This window comes from Solea solea, chromosome 15 (genome assembly GCF_958295425.1).
Source record: "Solea solea chromosome 15, fSolSol10.1, whole genome shotgun sequence".
In the NCBI taxonomy this organism is placed as follows: Eukaryota; Metazoa; Chordata; class Actinopteri; order Pleuronectiformes; family Soleidae; genus Solea; species Solea solea.
The window spans coordinates 15,551,139-15,568,230 of NC_081148.1; the positions used below are offsets into that span (position 1 = coordinate 15,551,139).

The 17,092-nt window shown below is 44.2% G+C and overlaps 1 protein-coding gene across 12 annotated transcripts in view; it reads left to right on the plus strand.

Moving 5' to 3' along the window:
* tacc2 (transforming, acidic coiled-coil containing protein 2) overlaps positions 1-17,092 on the plus strand; it is a 46,739-nt gene that overhangs the window by 9,262 nt on the left and 20,385 nt on the right. For 10 of the 12 annotated variants that reach the window (XM_058651734.1, XM_058651735.1, XM_058651739.1 and 7 more), the window contains 5 exons: positions 563-813; positions 1,682-1,789; positions 3,359-9,424; positions 10,498-11,043; positions 14,319-14,573. In XM_058651734.1, the coding sequence (XP_058507717.1) occupies positions 563-813; positions 1,682-1,789; positions 3,359-9,424; positions 10,498-11,043; positions 14,319-14,573 (7,226 nt within the window). The remainder of the gene's footprint in view (positions 1-562; positions 814-1,681; positions 1,790-3,358; positions 9,425-10,497; positions 11,044-14,318; positions 14,574-17,092) is intronic. The other 2 variants (XM_058651741.1, XM_058651742.1) reach the window with 2 other exon arrangements.

Sequence of the window (17,092 nt, forward strand, 5' to 3'; positions counted from 1 at the left end):
TCAAAAAAGTCAATGTTTTTAATGTGTTCTTCGTGGCTGAGTTCACTAAGTGACTTCTTTGTTTACTGAAGGTAACGGAAATAATTAAAGACTGAAAATGTAATTGAAGTCATACACCCTTGTACAAATATTAAACCACATATCTGGTTCGGCCTGTCACGGACCAGCAGGACTGGTTTTTCTGTAATGATTACTTTTACCTGCTGCACGTTCAAAAATGTTTTCACACCCGGGGAAGAAACTTTACAGCAGTACTGAAGTTGCTTTTATAGTGGGATATATTTTGGTTGATTGAATTCTTTGTGTTCATGTGATGGTCATAAGTAAGGGAAAAAGTGATTGAACTAGGATGAGGAGAGTGGAAGAGGCATATTCCAGTTTATGTGACCTCTGTGTCAGTCCACAAATAACACTTAACTTAACACATGGGTGGAGTTATTTGCTCATGCTGTTTGGCTCTGAGCATCCCCATGTTTGCCAGCAACATGCTCACACTTGCTGAGATACTCACTTACTCCAGCAGAGCACCAACTCACTTCAGTTGTGTCTGTCTGCCCAACAGGCTGAAGGTCACGCTGACACTTTGACCCAGAGGGACGACAGAAGGCTGCTGACCGACGCCTCGGCCAGCCAGCAGAGTCTGCTGTCTCAGCCGACGCTCGCAGACGTCGCCGTCGTCGTCTCCGGAGTGGAGGAGAGCAGAGGTGGTGCAACTGGAGAGCAGGAGGACAAGGAGGAGCTTGAGTTTCCACACGACCTGCTGCCCAGTCTAGACTTCAGCAGTGAGCTCAACATCTGGGGGGCGTCACTGGGGTGAGTTCAGGGGTTGTTTTTTTTTTACTCACACAAAAAAACACACATCATATATATGATTTGATGTCACAGAAAGGAAAAACAAAACAAAACAACTTACCTTTTTGGCTGTTATGTAAATATCAACAGCTGTTTGCATTCCTTGTCTGCTTTCTGGAGAAACTTCAGCAGGGAGAAGTGTTCTTGGAGTTCTATGTCAGATAGACAGTGGCTTCGCTGTCACCGTGCGGTGTAATTAGTTTCAGTCAAAAGGTATGAGAACGAGAAGGAGAGGCAAAGGAAAGAGAAGACAGCAGTAAATGCAGCGTTACAGATGCCAAACGCTGTAAAACACCATGAACAAAAAAAAAAAGAAAACAAACAAACAGCCTTTGAAATTGTTCTCAGTCAGAATCTTATTATGCACAATGAGTATGAATGTGGTGCGGTTGCTTACTTGTCATGAAAGATAGAATACGTGGTGGTTTTTGTACTGGCTTCTCTTACTGTTTTGATGTGGTATCATGTACAGTGTGTTTGTGCTCAACATAAATGCACAAAGTGTAATGACATGTCTGATTGTTTTTTTCCCCACTAAACAAATAATAAGGGACTTTCACTGTCTCCTTAATAATACATTACCTTAGAAGTCAGAAAAGCCTTTGTATTTCTCTTAAGTTTATAAGGTAAAAAAATGATAGTGTAGTAATTACGTAGACTGGAAAAATAATGAAGTATATAATATATATATTATATAATAAGTACATTATTGCATCACTGTATTATGGTGCACTTTATATTTCTTTTGCTTGATTTATGAGGGTAAGAAAACTCAGCCGCGGTGGAAGTTAATGTGATATTGATGTGTTGCATGTGTGGATGAGTGCAGAGCTCCGAGTTGCTCAGGCGCAGAGAAACGTGAGCAGGTGAACCCTTTGCTGGCGGCTCTGCATCATCATGTGGAAGTGAGTGGACCGCTGGTGGTTCCCGACACAAGGTACTGCATAGAGTCGGCATGATGGACGGCCTTGTCTGCTGTGGGATGTGTGGTCAGCGTTAGGCTGCAATAAAAAAATCACAACGTGGGAGCATGGAGTGGAACTAAGTCGTGAAAGTAGAGTGTAGTTGCTCGAGTGTGATCACAGTTTGGGTGCCGTTTGTTTAAGATGACTTGGCTTGAGGTGTGGCCCTTTGCTTGGTTTCATGTTTGGATGAATAATCTTCACGCTGACTTTTAAGCCGCCTGACGTTCCGCTTTTGTTTGAGCGCTGAGGTTGATTGCACTAATTTGTTTAAGGCGTGACATGGGCAAGTTCCATTGTCTAAACAGATGTTTTATTATTTGATCTTGCTTCTATGCTGCACAATTTAGTAGAGCATCTCAATGTTCAATGTTTCTACCATACTGTAGGTCAGTTATAAGTCTTTGAATTTTTACTCATATTTTTTTTTTTTCCAAAATTCATTCTTGACTTTTTTTGAGTTATGCTGCACAAAGAGACACAGACAGATAAATGGTCACAGTCTAAAAACAGGAATGTCCTTGGTCGAGGTAAAAAATAAATACCGCTTTTTAAAACAAACATTGCAAAATAACAGGAAATACACAGCCTTAAAATAAAAATATTGCGAGAAACATGTCTTTTGGTCAATTTTACCAAATGCTAAAATCTTACTCCTCCTCCACCCTTCAGTGAGCTCTCGTTCCAAATGAATTTGATTGAGACTTAAGTGGCATCAGAGATGACCACGTGTATGGTAGATTTCCAGAAAACAGTTGATTATATATGTGTTATATCATGTCAGGATGATTAAAGATAAAGATGACCCCACACAGTTCTCCTGCACTACAAGCTAGATTAATAGCAGTGACTCAGCTATTTCAAATGAATGATGCAAAACTGCTCTGCACATTGACATCATTGTCTGAACTGAGGGCAGTTTATTGCAGTCGATTTGCCGCGGTCTTGGTTCCAAGATTTATGTCGTACTATTTTTACTTTGAGCATCCAACCTCACATATAAGAGAGGGGTGGGGGCTATAGGAGATAACAATGAGGCTGTGTTGTTATTATCAGTATGTATGTAACATTGTTCATTTACGCTGATTTAAATTATTGTATTATCATGAGTTTGCATTATTGCTGTGTATATAGGCACATCCAACAGTTAATAGTACAGACTCTAAAATCTAATTATAAATCTACTTTTTGAATCTGATGCCTTTATAACTCATGGACATTTGAGGGCTCATTTTATGTTGGATTAAATGTTTAATTTTGCAATAACTTAAAAAGCAGCATAGATGCTTCTGCACATAATCCTCATTCCTAAGTATTGTGTAACGGACATGCATGGTATTTAATAACTCTATGCTTAGCAACAGCTGGTATTAGGCCACTTTTTAGTGGAATGCACATCTCAGAATAGGGCTGTGAGGACAGTCGTGTGTGCAGTGGCTGGGCATGGGCTTCTGATCTGCCAATAGCATTGCACTGTGGCATCGTGGAATGAGCAGCTGTCTGCCTGACAACTCCTTCTCTCCGTCACCCCACCCTCGTCTCAGGCTTCATGACAGCGACCCAGTTCCCACAGATGCTCTGCCTTCACTCCAGTCCACTGCCACGCCTCACCTGGTCGTCCGGTCCCCGAGCCCCCCTTCGTCTGTGCTTATAGACTGGGAGCTGCAGGAGGCATTGAAGGAATGTGAGGAGCAAATGGCCTCACTGGGCATGCTTCCCTCTGTGGAGCACGCCAGCATCACACATGAAAAGCTCCGTAATGAAGGGAAGAAAACCGGAGACGTGATAGTTAAGTCCAGTGAATCATCATCACTGCCTCCAATTGTAGTCCAGCCAGGACATAGCAACGGAGACCATGGAAACAAGGATACACACGGAAAGAGTGAGGCAGCAAACAGTCAGAAGGATTTACTTGTGTTTAGTTTCAGAAATTACATACTGGGTACCGAGGAGGACAGTCCGGGAGCAGCAGAGACGAAGAATGAAAAAGAAGCAGCAAGAATCCCAGATAAATGTACAGGGATTAAACTAGAAATAGAAACAGAGGTGAATGAGCAGAAGCAAACACTCCCAAGTGCACAATTAAAAACGGCAGCAAAAACAGATTCAACGAAAGAAATACATAACGATGTTCTTACACAGCAGAGAGACAGTCCTAGAGAGGAGCATGATGATTCTAAAGCAGCAGTAGAGGAAAATCCCAGTCTTGATTGTCTTGAAATGATACGGGACAAAGGAACACAGGCAATAACAGAGGCAGCACATACAGAGAAAGAAAAGAATAGTGATGAGTGCCGCATTGATGTTTGCAGCCTTCAATCTGAAAGTAAAGATGATTCCGTTGATATATTTGGAGGCAGTGGTATTCCTTTAAGTGATAAAGACGTCTTGTTCGGGTTGCAGTCAGTGGCACAAGCAGGAGCAGACGAGCACACAGAGGAGAATCTGTCCAAAGCAAGTGACCGACAGGCCGCACAGAACAAAGAGGCGAAAAAGAAAGACAAAAAGAGACAAAGGAAAAAGAAAAAGACGGAGAAACATGTGGAGACTGAGCTGAAAGAAAAGACAGCGGTACAATCTGACAATGATTTACAGGCTCAGTCGTTCATTAATTCAGGCATTAATGCCGAATCAGAGTCGAGTGTACAATCAATGTCACAGGCAGACACTCAGACAGTGATTTGTGGGGAACAGCCTGATAATGGGTTCGATTACAAGCAACAGCTGAGTCCCGCAGGAAAGCCCAGCCCCAGCCCCCCACTCTCATCCACACATGGCAGGCAAGATCAGCTTACTGACTCTTCACCTGCATCCACCCAGACGCTTTCACAGTGGCCTCATCAGTCAGATAACCACGGCCGGACTGATGCCCCATGTGGCATGACTCACAGCCTGGACAAGAACACACAGTGGAGGCAACATGCAACCGGAGATGTCATCAACAACCAAAATACACCCGTGACACATGTCCAAACTACAGTTATCCATCCACTCACTTCTGCTGATAAGAGATCTGATGCACAAATACAGGAGGCTATAGTTACCACCACAGATGCAACGATACCCACTCAGGAGAAATGGAGCCCACTCACCAACAGCCAAACTTGTGTGGGAGAGAGATGTGTGGCAAGTGCCCTGGAAGAGGCTTCAGTGGGGGTTGCTGCGTTGCCACTGACAACACCCACGATACCAGAAGTGATAGAAAGCTGTGAAAAGGGAGAAAGCGTGAGGCATAATTTGCTGGCGAGCGAAGCCAGTGTAGCAGCGACAGAGCGTGTGGAATCAGTAAGGGAGAAAGATCTGGGAGGAAGAGAAAAGTGCCTCGGTTCTGCAGATGAACAGAGAGAGCGGCTCCCGGGCAGCCCCTCTCAGCTCTCATTAATCTCTTCCGAGGGAAAATGCTCACTTGCTTTCTCGACCAAAGAGGGACAGGCGGCGTCTGAGGAAAGCTGCAGCGAAATGCCACACAACTCAACTGAGGCTGAAATTAGAGGGACAGGGGAGACCAATATTCACAGTGCAGACACAGATATTTTACGAGCGGAAGAGGGTGACAGAGAAAAGGAGTCACTCCGCTTAGAAGCATTCATCAATACTTCTCCCCTCGGGCTACTCACTGGTTCTGATCGCCAGACTCGCAGCGCTGTGGGATTGGAGGGAGCAGGAGAGGGAGGAGGAAGACAGGCTGTGGAAGAGAAAGGAGGGCTGACTAGAGAGCACAGTTCATTCAGCCAGCCAGAAGGCTATGCTCGTGGGGTGTCATCAGCTGAGACGGAGACGTATCCGCCCACCAATGTTGCAGAGTCACAGCTGAAGTCACAGGGCTGGAGTGAGCCGATTGCTTCCATCACTGAGAGCATCTGCACTGAGCAGGACTGTCTCTCTAACCTCTGCCAGGAGCAGCATGGCGCAGCAATTTTACCTCTCTCCACTCACTCTGAGCAGAGCTCCACCAGTGCAAGTGGAGGCATAAGGGCCGAATCCATACAGAATTGGATTTCAGAGGAAGCACTTCCCGTGGGACACACTTGTGAGGAGTCGTCGGCCATTGAGAAAGAAGGAAACAACTGCCACGTCTTCCCTCCTGTAGTTGAACCTCAGCCTCTCACTGCTTCGCAACACACCCAAGTCGAGCAGCAAACAAGCAGCGATCAACAGGTTCAGCCTGAAAGTAGCACAACAGAGGCCAGGACAACCAAAACTGCAGTTGAGTCCAAATCCCAGAGCAATACTGCGATGTCTGGAGTGGCTGTGAACGTGTGTGGCAGCAGCGCAGGTCACCACAGAGTTCATTTTGCAGATAATGTGAAAGAAGGGGACAATTCCACTGTGGCTCTTAGGAACATATCGGTTGGACCATTGGACTGTGCCTCATTGCCTCCGCTGACCACACATGAGAGTTTATATCATCCTGTTGTTGAGGCCAGCTACATCTTCCCAGATTTCCTCAGCTTGAAGGGGTCAGAGATCCCCACGAATAAAGCCCGTGCCGGCAATGAATCAGCAACACAGAGCTCAGCTGATTTACCCATGACACAGAAAGGAGATTTGGAGACCAAAGCTACCAAGGACAATATTGCCAAAGATCAATCAGGTAACGAGATTTCCGCGACAAATACTGTGGATTTACAGTCGGTGTCAGAGGCCTACACAAAACAGCTTCCATGCCCTACTCAGAAGAATCAGACAGGTAATGAAGAATGTTTTGACTGTTTACAAACAACAGGAAGTTCCATCGTTAAGGCCGATCCTGTAACAGATGGGCATGTGTTGGTAAAGGAGATGAAGATCCAGGCAGAGTCTATAGATGTAGCCAAGCCTGAGGAATCACCTTTACTGAGTAGTACTACTCGTGTTCTGGAAGAAAGAGACGTTACTCAACAGCCAGCCTCTTCGTGTTCTGTGTTTATAGCTGATCACGATCCTGTTTCCTGCAAACCTTTAAGTCATGTCACCACTCAGTTGCCTGTTGACACCAGTTCAGAGCCTGAAACAGTCACTTTAACCTGCACAACCTCTCTCCAGTCACAGCCTAGTGATGCCACTTCCCAGCTTCCTACCCAGTTAGATCATACATCTCCTTGTGGATTAGTTACTTCAGATCCCACAGAAGCAGGCGAAGGGTCTCAATCCACAATCCCCTCTGTTGATCTGGCAAAGGGGGAATCTGTGACCTCAGACGTGAGAGTCGCTGACCTGTCAATTCCTGTTATCGAGCAATCTGCCGGTAAACTCCCGCCGCCTGGCCCAATGCTGAGTCACTTGGAGTTCATTACGGACTGTGACATCTATCCTCTTGGAGACACGGAGCAGGGCAGAGCTGATTCTGACTTCACTGAGGAGGTCTCTGGAGGGGCGAACGGAAACAAAAGCAAGGAAGCGACACAAATGTCTGTAGCACAGGATCTGGGGCCCGTTGATGTTAAAGCAGATGAGACCTCTGAGCTTCAGAATAATGCAATCAATGATGTAAATGCGCCATTATCACAAGAGAAAGAACGGTCTGATGTTGTGGTGGGTGAACAAGCAAATGATGACACAGACAGTGTAATCTCTCTGTCTCAAACTGAGTCAGACCCTGTTGCCGTTAAACCTGTTTTTATTGAAGCACCCGTTGGGGACGGCGTCATGAATATTGGCTGCACACTCAGCTCTGACCTGCCTACCAACAAGGTTTATGATGACATTAAAAAAGAGGAGTGGAAAACCGAGAAACCGAGTACTGGAGAGTGGACCTCCACGCAGTTGGAAGAAAATGAGAAACAAAGTGGTGAAGCAGCAACAGATAATCAGACAGAAAAGGCAATTACAGCACAGCAACAGATTAATGGAGACGTGCAGCACCAATGTAATCATGAAGTAGAAAACAAGGATGCACCAATAAGTGATATAAGAGTGGAAGAATTAAAGGAAAATGCTTCTGCAGAGGCTTCTTCCTTATTTCCTGATAGACCTGTAGGGTTGTCAGAAGACATGCTAAACCCTGAGTCTGTCTGCGAGCCTCAGACTGATTCCGTTCAAGCATTGCACCAAACTCCGGCAGCAACACTGGTATGGAGCTCTGACGGGGACACAGCACCAGGTCTGAGTGAAACACTTGGCCAATCCCCAAATCCAAACAGTTTTGCTCAGCAACAAGAGAACCACCAGCAGCAGCAGGAATCCAGACACCTCACAGAGGAGTTGTCGGGTGCCTGTTTAGTCGGCGTAGAAAAGATTACCTGTCAGGACAGGCAGATCCAAGCATTGGTTCCAGAGGCAGCAGAAAAGAGAGAGAACTCTGTTGGGAGTTTGTGTCAGTCAGTAGGTAAGGATGGCTTGATGCATGACGACAGCAGAGGTGATGGACAAGTGGAAGAAAAGGGAAAAGAAAAAGGAGACAGAGCACAAGAAGCTGTACAAGGGCTTTCTGTCACATCTTACACTGGCAATGATGTAAATGAGGAAGAGACAAATGCCCCAGCTGAGGAAATGACAACAATAACTTGCTCCAATATAAGTGAAACAAGTATAGACACGAATGAAAGCGCTGAGTTAAGGACAGTTGGTTCAGATGCTGAATTAATACCAGGCGCTGAGTTTTTGAATGATGTGGCTGCTAAAGGTCAGCGACAAAGCAATCTATCCGCTCCATGTCAAGACCAGCGTGAAAAATCTGAGACCACGATGAACACTGCTGTATCTGTTGAGTCGGCATCACAGGAGCGTGAGACTTCACCTCTCCCAATCTCTACTCCATCAAAGGTCAACGCAGACAGTCCCGACATTCTTGCAGAAGCTATTCCAAGTGCAAACCAGGCTGAAATTCTAACAAAAATATTCAGCGTCCTGCCCGATCATGTCGTGCCACCAGAAACTGCGGAAAACAATCTTAACACTGCAGTGGCCGTGAAAAGCAACAGTAGGGAAAGTGAGGAGTGTGAAATCTTGAACGCGGTATGCAAGTCTGACGAGCTCCAACGCCCCATTAAAACCCCAGCAACACAAAGCAGCCCAGGAGTACAAACAGCCATAAAAGGCACTGATGCGGAGGCGCTCAGGGGGGAAGATAAAACAGCCGTGGACAAAGAAAAATCTAGCACCCAGGGGAGTGGACAAAGTGAAATAAAAGCAATAAACAATGAGACAGCAGAAAAACAAGGGGCCATAAATCAAAGTCTGAGTGCTAAAGACAGTGGCTCTGCGATACTCGAAGCATCAGACCACTGGGAAAGTGGCGTGTCACACAGCGGCACAGAGACGACTGTTTGTCATTCTGAGGGGAGCTTTGCTTTCTCCAAGGAAAAGTCACTGGGCCTAGAAGATTTGGATTCGCTCTCTCTCACAACCCCTGCCCAATCTGAGAAGCCACACGATCAGGTGTCGCTGTCAAAACCCAGGGATGACATCGTGGACAATACAACTGACTCCCCTTCGCACTGTGAAGGGAAATCCCATAATGAAGTGCCTCTGTGTGTTTCTCCTGATGTGCAACCGTCTGTCGACGCAGAGGCCGCTAATGTGTCTGAAAGACCCGAGGCCGCACCAACAGCCCAAGAACCAGAAACAAACTGGATAAATGCACTAAAGGAAGCTGCGTCCTGTTGGGAAGATGCAGAGGAGACGCAAAGGTAAACATAAGAGCATGTGTCTGTAATTATCATATGACATGATCCCTCAGGAGTTGTAGAAGAGTGCACATACACGACACTGCACGAGGTCTTCATGCCCCCCCTGCCCCCCCCTACTGTTGAGCGGACTGTCACATATCGTCTGCTCAAGTATATCACACACAGAAAGGCACACGCATAGGCTTTTTGTTTTTGTGCACTAAAGCCGCAGCACTCCAGAGTAAGGATACATATTTGTTGAGATGGATATCTTTAATTTCAGTAATAATTCCGTGAGCTGTACATCTATTGAGTGTTTATTTAAAAATAGTAGTTTTGGCAAAGAATTGATTGCAATAAACAAAGGACTCCTCCGCTCACCCCTCCCTTTCCCATCACATGGTCCTCACATGATGTAAACACTCTTTTACTGCCATGTCCTCAACATTATCATTTGGTTTATGCTCTGGGTTTTCTGTGGACCAAGCTATTTTTCTTCATTTGTGAATTACGCGTCCACGGGGCCAAGATGGCTGCCTGTGAAAGGCAAGGCTCTTGCCTAACGTATAAAAAGGCTTATTATAAGGCTATAAAAACAAAACATATTATAGTTTATACTTATGGGTAGTTTCTTCAATTTCCGCCAATGAAACATCCTAATTGTTACAAACTGCACGTTTAATGTAATGGTTTCTAAAGCAGTCCTGTAACACTGGACTTCAATATGCAGGGAGCAGTGGGACAATGAATATGAATGAGGTGGTAAACACAGAGATGCACTTTGTATCGACGTGCGCTCGGGTCAGATGACTTTGCCTGCTGATGTCTAATGGACGTACTGCGGCTTTTTATATTCAAAGGATGACATCAGCTGTGACATTGTCTCTGCTCTCCGGGGTCTGAATGAGTCTTTTTTTTCCACTCTCAGACACACTGCTCAACAACACAATGCAACAACAGCAACGCAAACATGCCCATATCTGCACACACACACACACACACACACACAAAATTGTGATTTGATAGTCATTCTTTGTACACATCTTGTAAACTAAACCACAACACTCCCCCTCCTCTTGTGTTGTTTTTTTCAGAGCTCTCCCTTCTCTGGAGTCTCCTCAATTTGCGTTTCTCACTCAAACTGAGGAGGTTGCTGCTCCTCTGACACAGAAGGAGATCCCACCACCTGAGCCGGCAGCAGAAAAGACGACAGAGCCACCGCCTAGAAATTTGCTAAAAAAGCCAGATTGTCTTCCTCAGCCTTTAAAGAAGTTTGTGGAAAGCCCAGAACCAACACAGAGCACAAAGGAAGAATCACCCAAGAAAGAAGAGGAGCACCCAGAAGGCCTTAAAGAATCCAAAGCGGAGCCATTCACGTCTTCAGTAAAGGTAGAGGAGGCGGTTGAGCTCCTAGAACCAGCAAAAAGTACAACAGAGCTCCCAGAGTCAACAACAAATGAAGACTGGGAACCAACACTAGAACGTCTTGAACCAAAGAAGAAGCTGATCAATGAACTGCCAAAGAACCTAGTGGAAAAATCTGCCGAGATCCCACCTGAGGAGCCATTCAAAGATCTAGCAGAAGAACCTGCAGTGACAGAGGCAGTCCAGGATCCTGATGAGGAGCTGCAGAACAGCTGGTGAGTGTCTTTCAAATCTGATTCATGTGTAATAATTACCAACATTTTTCTTTATTCTTTCAGTTGAAAATGTTGTTTTCAGGATCAGGATAGGATGACAAAAGCAAGCATGTTTTGACTCTTGAGTCAGTGTGTGGTGAAAGTTGCTGTATCTTAATAACGGAGTCTCTGAATCCTGTTAATCCTCATTCCATCCAAGTTAAGGGGTAACATCTAAGGATTATAGCATTTTACCATTAAGAACAACAGATTTTCCTAAAACATGATGTTGCCCTTTCTGACACATTTAAAAAAAGCACAGATTTGAACTGGTTGACGTCATGGCAGCAAACCCTTTATGCTCTGACCTCGTTTAAATGCACTTTGTTGTCCAGTGTGGCCTCCATGTGGGTTTTCAGTATTTGTTTAAGGGCTAGCTTAAATAACCCTTCACATACTGTGTGCTGTTCTTTTACTGAAAAGCTTCTTTGTGTTTTCTCTGTGTATGTAATGTGTTTTTTTTTACAAACACAGCAAGTTTCTCTTGCCGTTTGTCCAGGAGCCTCCCCACATGCCATGAGCACATGAGTAGCACTTGCTGCCTGTCAGTCACAGCACTCGTCCCATCACCACGGCTGCTGGGACGAGGTGTGTTCAGTGTAGGGGGGTTGGAGGAGTGACACTGCTATTTCCACTATACGGTTCATCGATAGATAAAGTTACACTTGCATACGTGTGGCAGAGACAGAAATGTGAATGCATGATGTGTGTGTGTGTGTGTGTTTGTACATGTGGGGTTTTTTTTTCTCCGCCCCCCCAGAGGCCGTCCTAGCTGTCAGTTCTGCTCAGTCTGTCCGGCTTTGTGAACTGAAGCCTGTAGTGGGAGGAATTTGGGCAGGCACTCAGCTCCACTGAAGTCATTTGCACAGACCAGACAGAGTGGAACAAAAGCCAGAATTCAGAGCATGTGCTGCAGCGCGAGTGAGTGTGTGTGTGTGCGTGTGTGTGTGTGTGTATGACAGCGTCAGAGAGGAAAGACACTTGGACCTTCAGTAACTCCACTCTTGGTGTTTTGGATTAAAAATCACTTCACCATCCCTGACTGTAGCTACATCTGCAGGTAAATGATGGAGTCGTCCATGGTGGGAGTCTGGGTGAGTTGGCAAGACGTAGCTACTGTACGTGTAGCAGGACTTTGTTGTGTTTAAGACCACTTAGGCGGATACAGCAGATGGTCTGTACGTAGGTAACTGATGCTAATTATTATTGTCTGCCTCTTCTAACCTCACCAGATGGGTAAAAAGGGAGGGACAAATGGAAAGATGAAAGGGGCCGATGGCGGAAAACACGGAACAAAGTTGCAAAAATGATGTGTGCTTAAAAAATGTGACAGGTTAGAGCATGCTGTGCATCTCTCTTCCGTCTGACTGTTTGTCAGTGTGATTTCATGTAATATTTATCTACCGTCTGTGAGTGTTTTTTTTAAAAGAATGTTGATGTTTTAAATGTCATTAAATCAATTATTTTCTGTTTAAAAGGCCATTACCCAACTCTCTCTATTCCATACAGTATATGGAAATGATTGTGGTGACTGTTCAGCTTGGTATGTATGTAGTATTTTTCCCATTCATGTTTCTGGTGGAAGTGCTGTAGCCCACGCTTAAGCCCACATTGAACTGTAAATAGTCTAGTTGCCATGGCAATTACAGTTCCATAAGCGTTGCCAGCACATGGGAATTAGATTTTATTGTATTTTTTGCCTGTCATTATTCGACCACACCAGACTTTAGACTTTACCAACTTGATCACAGTAGTTGCAGAAACAAATCAGCAAATTATTTACGATGCCTGTGGTTGTAATATTTACAAACTGTTCCTGAATGTGCAAATGCTGTGTGTGTGTGTGTGTTTTGGAACACACACACACACACACAGCTGCTGGCAGAAACTGTCCTCCCATCGTTACGAGAAGAAAAAAGCATTTCTCTGTATCATCACCTTGTTTTGTTTATGGTTTTGTTTATCATTTAACACCCTGCCTCAGACGTTCTGTCTTTTGCTTCCACAAGTGAGAGTGGAAGTTACTCTTGTTTGTTTAACACGTGTTCATCGAAGCATAGGTTTAAAAACCGGGTCTATTTTCTGGACTGTGAGAGTGAATCATCGCCACAGTATCTCATATCATTTGGTTTCTGACCATGAGTTGCTTTAGCTCAGTTACCAACAGTGAAAAGCTGAAGCGGACAGATTCCAGGTGTTTATTCCAACAGTGAAACTCCACTGGCACATAGAGGTGTGTTGCTGAAGAAAAGAGCATGTGTCCTCCCTCTAAGTTGTCCCATTCATTCTGTGTTGGTGATAAAGCCTCTGCTTGTTCATACACATCATATTTGGGAGTAAGTTCCATCTGTGAGCCAACTGACATTATCTCCATGTAACAGCCACCGACGCAGTACAGAGACAGCTACAGTGTCCACGGTAATCTTATATTCTGCCAATTGTCTTCTCTCTCTCAACTTGTTTTTGTTCATCAGCAGTGATTCTCAGACTTGACTTGGTTGTGTTTATTTCTTTGTTGCGTGTCCACAGATGGTAACATAATGGCTTTGGCCTCACTCAGATGAATGGGACCATTTTGACGATGTCATATCGCAGAATGTTTCATCTTCACGCAGCCGTCCGACCGCGAATACAAATACTGCAACGAAAACACGAGAAACCAGAACTGTGTTAAGTGTAAATTGTGACTCTTGTGAAGAAAAGCACACGCCCTCATTAAATGTTATTAAGTTCTGAAATGAGCTGGAGCTTAGAAAGTGCAGCTCAGCACATAGTTGACTCGATGCATGAGGAGTGTAAATGTGCTTTAGATGATGGAGGTATATTGTTGAAGCACTGTTAAGAAGAAAGTGCTACGGGGGGGGTATTTTTAGAGCTAAACAGAAGGCATGCCCTCAAGTGGGTAACAGCTGCATGGGCGTCCATAGCATTGCCTGTCAGATTAGAGAGTCTACCACTCCTGATAAGTCTGGCCTGGATCGGTGCCAAATCCATTCCACCAGGTGGCCGGTGACGACGGAGTCAGACACCTTCAGACAAGCTCCTTCAATGCTGAGAGCAGATAGAACAAGCATGGGGACCAAAGTGGACTTATGAGTGGAGTTATATTTTAGTTAGTTGGTTTTCCTTGTGGTTCAGACAGATTGTCTTTTTCCAAATTGCTTTGATTTGGCTACTGGCTACCTTGTTTTTTTTTTGTTTTTTTTTGCTTATGTTTTGCATTCTCTCCCTTGCAGGCCCCCCCTCACTGAGCAGGCTTCCGAACACCACCTCCCACCCACGCTCCCTTCTCACCTCCACGACAGCGTAGAGTTCCCCACACCTCCTCCCACACCCCCAGAGAGGCTCACACCTGAAAGTCCCCCAACCCCTCCTGCATCCCCCCTCTTTCCTCCTCCTCCACCTCCAGTCCTTGCCTCCCCTCCCGCACCTTCTGCTCACCAGTGGGAGGACCCCTGCTCTGCTTCTGCACCCCGCCTCCCTGCCTTAAGGTATGAACATGAACTCGTTTTTCTTTTTTCAGCCTCGTTCAGACTAGACTAGACTGCCAAGTACAGATGTTCACACCTGGCATTCAAATGCGTCCTGGATGTGTCTCCTGAACTATGATTATTGTATCTGGGCTTCCCCGCCCTTTAGTCAAATATACACTAATGTCATGACAGATTGAGCAAAGAGCAAAATTACAGCTGATAATACCAGGTCTGAATGTGGTCTTCTGTATTTGATTTGTAAAGACCGTACACTCGCTTGGTTCAGGGCTGACACTCGTCCTTGATGAGAAGTAGCCATGTCCGTTTTCCTTCAAACCCAGGTCGGGTCAGATTGCAGCATTACATCAACATCTGGCGCCTGCAATGATCTCATCCATGTTAATTAGCAGAGCTCCAGACATTTGCAGTTTTCTCTTTTTGAGGGGTACACGAAGAATCCGATACACAGTGGATGTGTGGAAATGTGTAGCCGGGGATAGGCAGGTCGTTTTTAAATGTTAAATTGTTCTTAAAAAAAAGATGACTATGACAGTCGATCACATGCAGCATTATTGCAGCAGTGGAATTCAGAGCCAACCAAATCACATACTTACTGCTAATAATCAATATAAAAAGGCTGCAGTAAATTTGTCAAATCATAATAATTTATCATTAACATTAATATTATTATCACCTGCTACTGTACATGTGTTTCAGCACAAAAGTATTTTTTATTTATAACGTCCATGCTGCTTACATGTCAATACTTATCACTCTTCACACTCTTAATACACTAAACATTCCACTCCTTTTTGGCTTGAATGACTCAGCCACTTTTACCGTGCAGTGTGCTGTATGACCAGCAGAGGGTGCAGCAGAGTTCTGTCCCAGCCTGTGTCTCCACTGGAACTGGTGAAATTCAAGTGTAACATTGCATTTTAACCATATAGAAATGTGTATGATTGACTTTGACTTGATAGTATTTGGCTCTCTAATCTCCCTTTGCTCAGGTAAGACCGGTAATTAAAGAACTTTCAAACTGTGTTCTTCTATTATTTAGACTTCCGACTGTGAAATAGCAGTGAAAGGAAGTGGAGCAGCAACACAGTAATCTGGATTAGCTATTCTGACTGGACGTCATAGATTGTTCTGTTTGCCTATTTATTATTTTTTGGTGACCTCACTATTGTGATAACTGTGAATTGGGAAAAGCGTTAATATTTTTCACAACATACAGTGATGTATATTGTAATACCATGAATTGGAGCCTCCATCTTTTCAGTCAGTCTAGAATTTAATTTATTATTATTATTTAATTTGTTGAATTATTAAATATGGATCCTATTCGCGTTGCAATACATAACTGGTTTCTTATTAAGATGTATGTTCAAGTGATTTCAAAGCCATTTTACAAGGAGAACTGTGACATGACATTTCAGAAACATCATTTTGGATGTATTACATTTACTTTTAATATCGGCGGAGGTTCTCAGTCATCCAGGTCATAATCTTCTTCAGTTGATAGCTGGGGGCGACTGGACTTGCTTGAGTTGAGTTGAATACGTTTCACCTCTCATCCATGAGCCTTCTTCAGTTCTGACTCACTAGAGGGAAGAACCAGGTATTTAACCTCTGAGGCTGATTTACTTCAAGTCAGAGCAGAATACTGTGGGTTGTGTTGTAACTGTTGTTCTCTGAGTAAAGAGATAGTCTCAATATGATAGAGATCACTAATCTGACTTCCTCGCACGTGCTAGAAAAGTATCATCTTGCTCACTGATACTTCATTGGGGCTAAAGGTCGACACCACAAAGTGCTGAGCTGATGATGAGTAGAAGACTTCCTTCACTCATTTGTTTTAGATTTGGATTCCCATAAAAAAAATACTAAACCACTTCACTCTAAAGTGAGCCTGATATAAAGCTCCACATTTTACAGGCTGTAATGTATAAGCAGTTTATCCTCCTCATTGACCTGCAATTGTACTGAATGTGTTCTCTCCGTTGTCTTACGCAGCCACGGAGCTTATCTGCAGCTGTGATAATGGGTCGATGCATATCTAAACTTTTGTTTCTTTGAAGCACCCTGATCACTCCACCAAGTGATTTTGTCGTTGTCTTCAATGATACAAAGAGAAGAAATAGCTTTGTTTTATCAATTCCTTGTAGCCTTTTCTTTGCAGATAAAGGAAATAGTCCCTGGGCTTTTAATCTGCCCAATCTGCAGATGTCCAGGATTAAGAAAACATGTAAAAAGTCCAGGATTTCTCAAAGTGTGTCTATAAAAAACTCTTTTTTACTCTGTTCTAAATGTGATAAGAGTTTTTTCTGCGAGACTGTACACGAGACCCCAAATTTCACAGTAGGATGACCTTCTTTCTAAATTACAATTACGTTATCTAACTTACATTTCACAAATGCAAATATATAATATATTTGCTAAAACACGTTAAAAGAGTCTTTATGGATCCTAGTGACCCTCTTCACGAGTGCCATTATGAATGTTTCAGAATCTTTCAAAAACACCAACCAACAGCG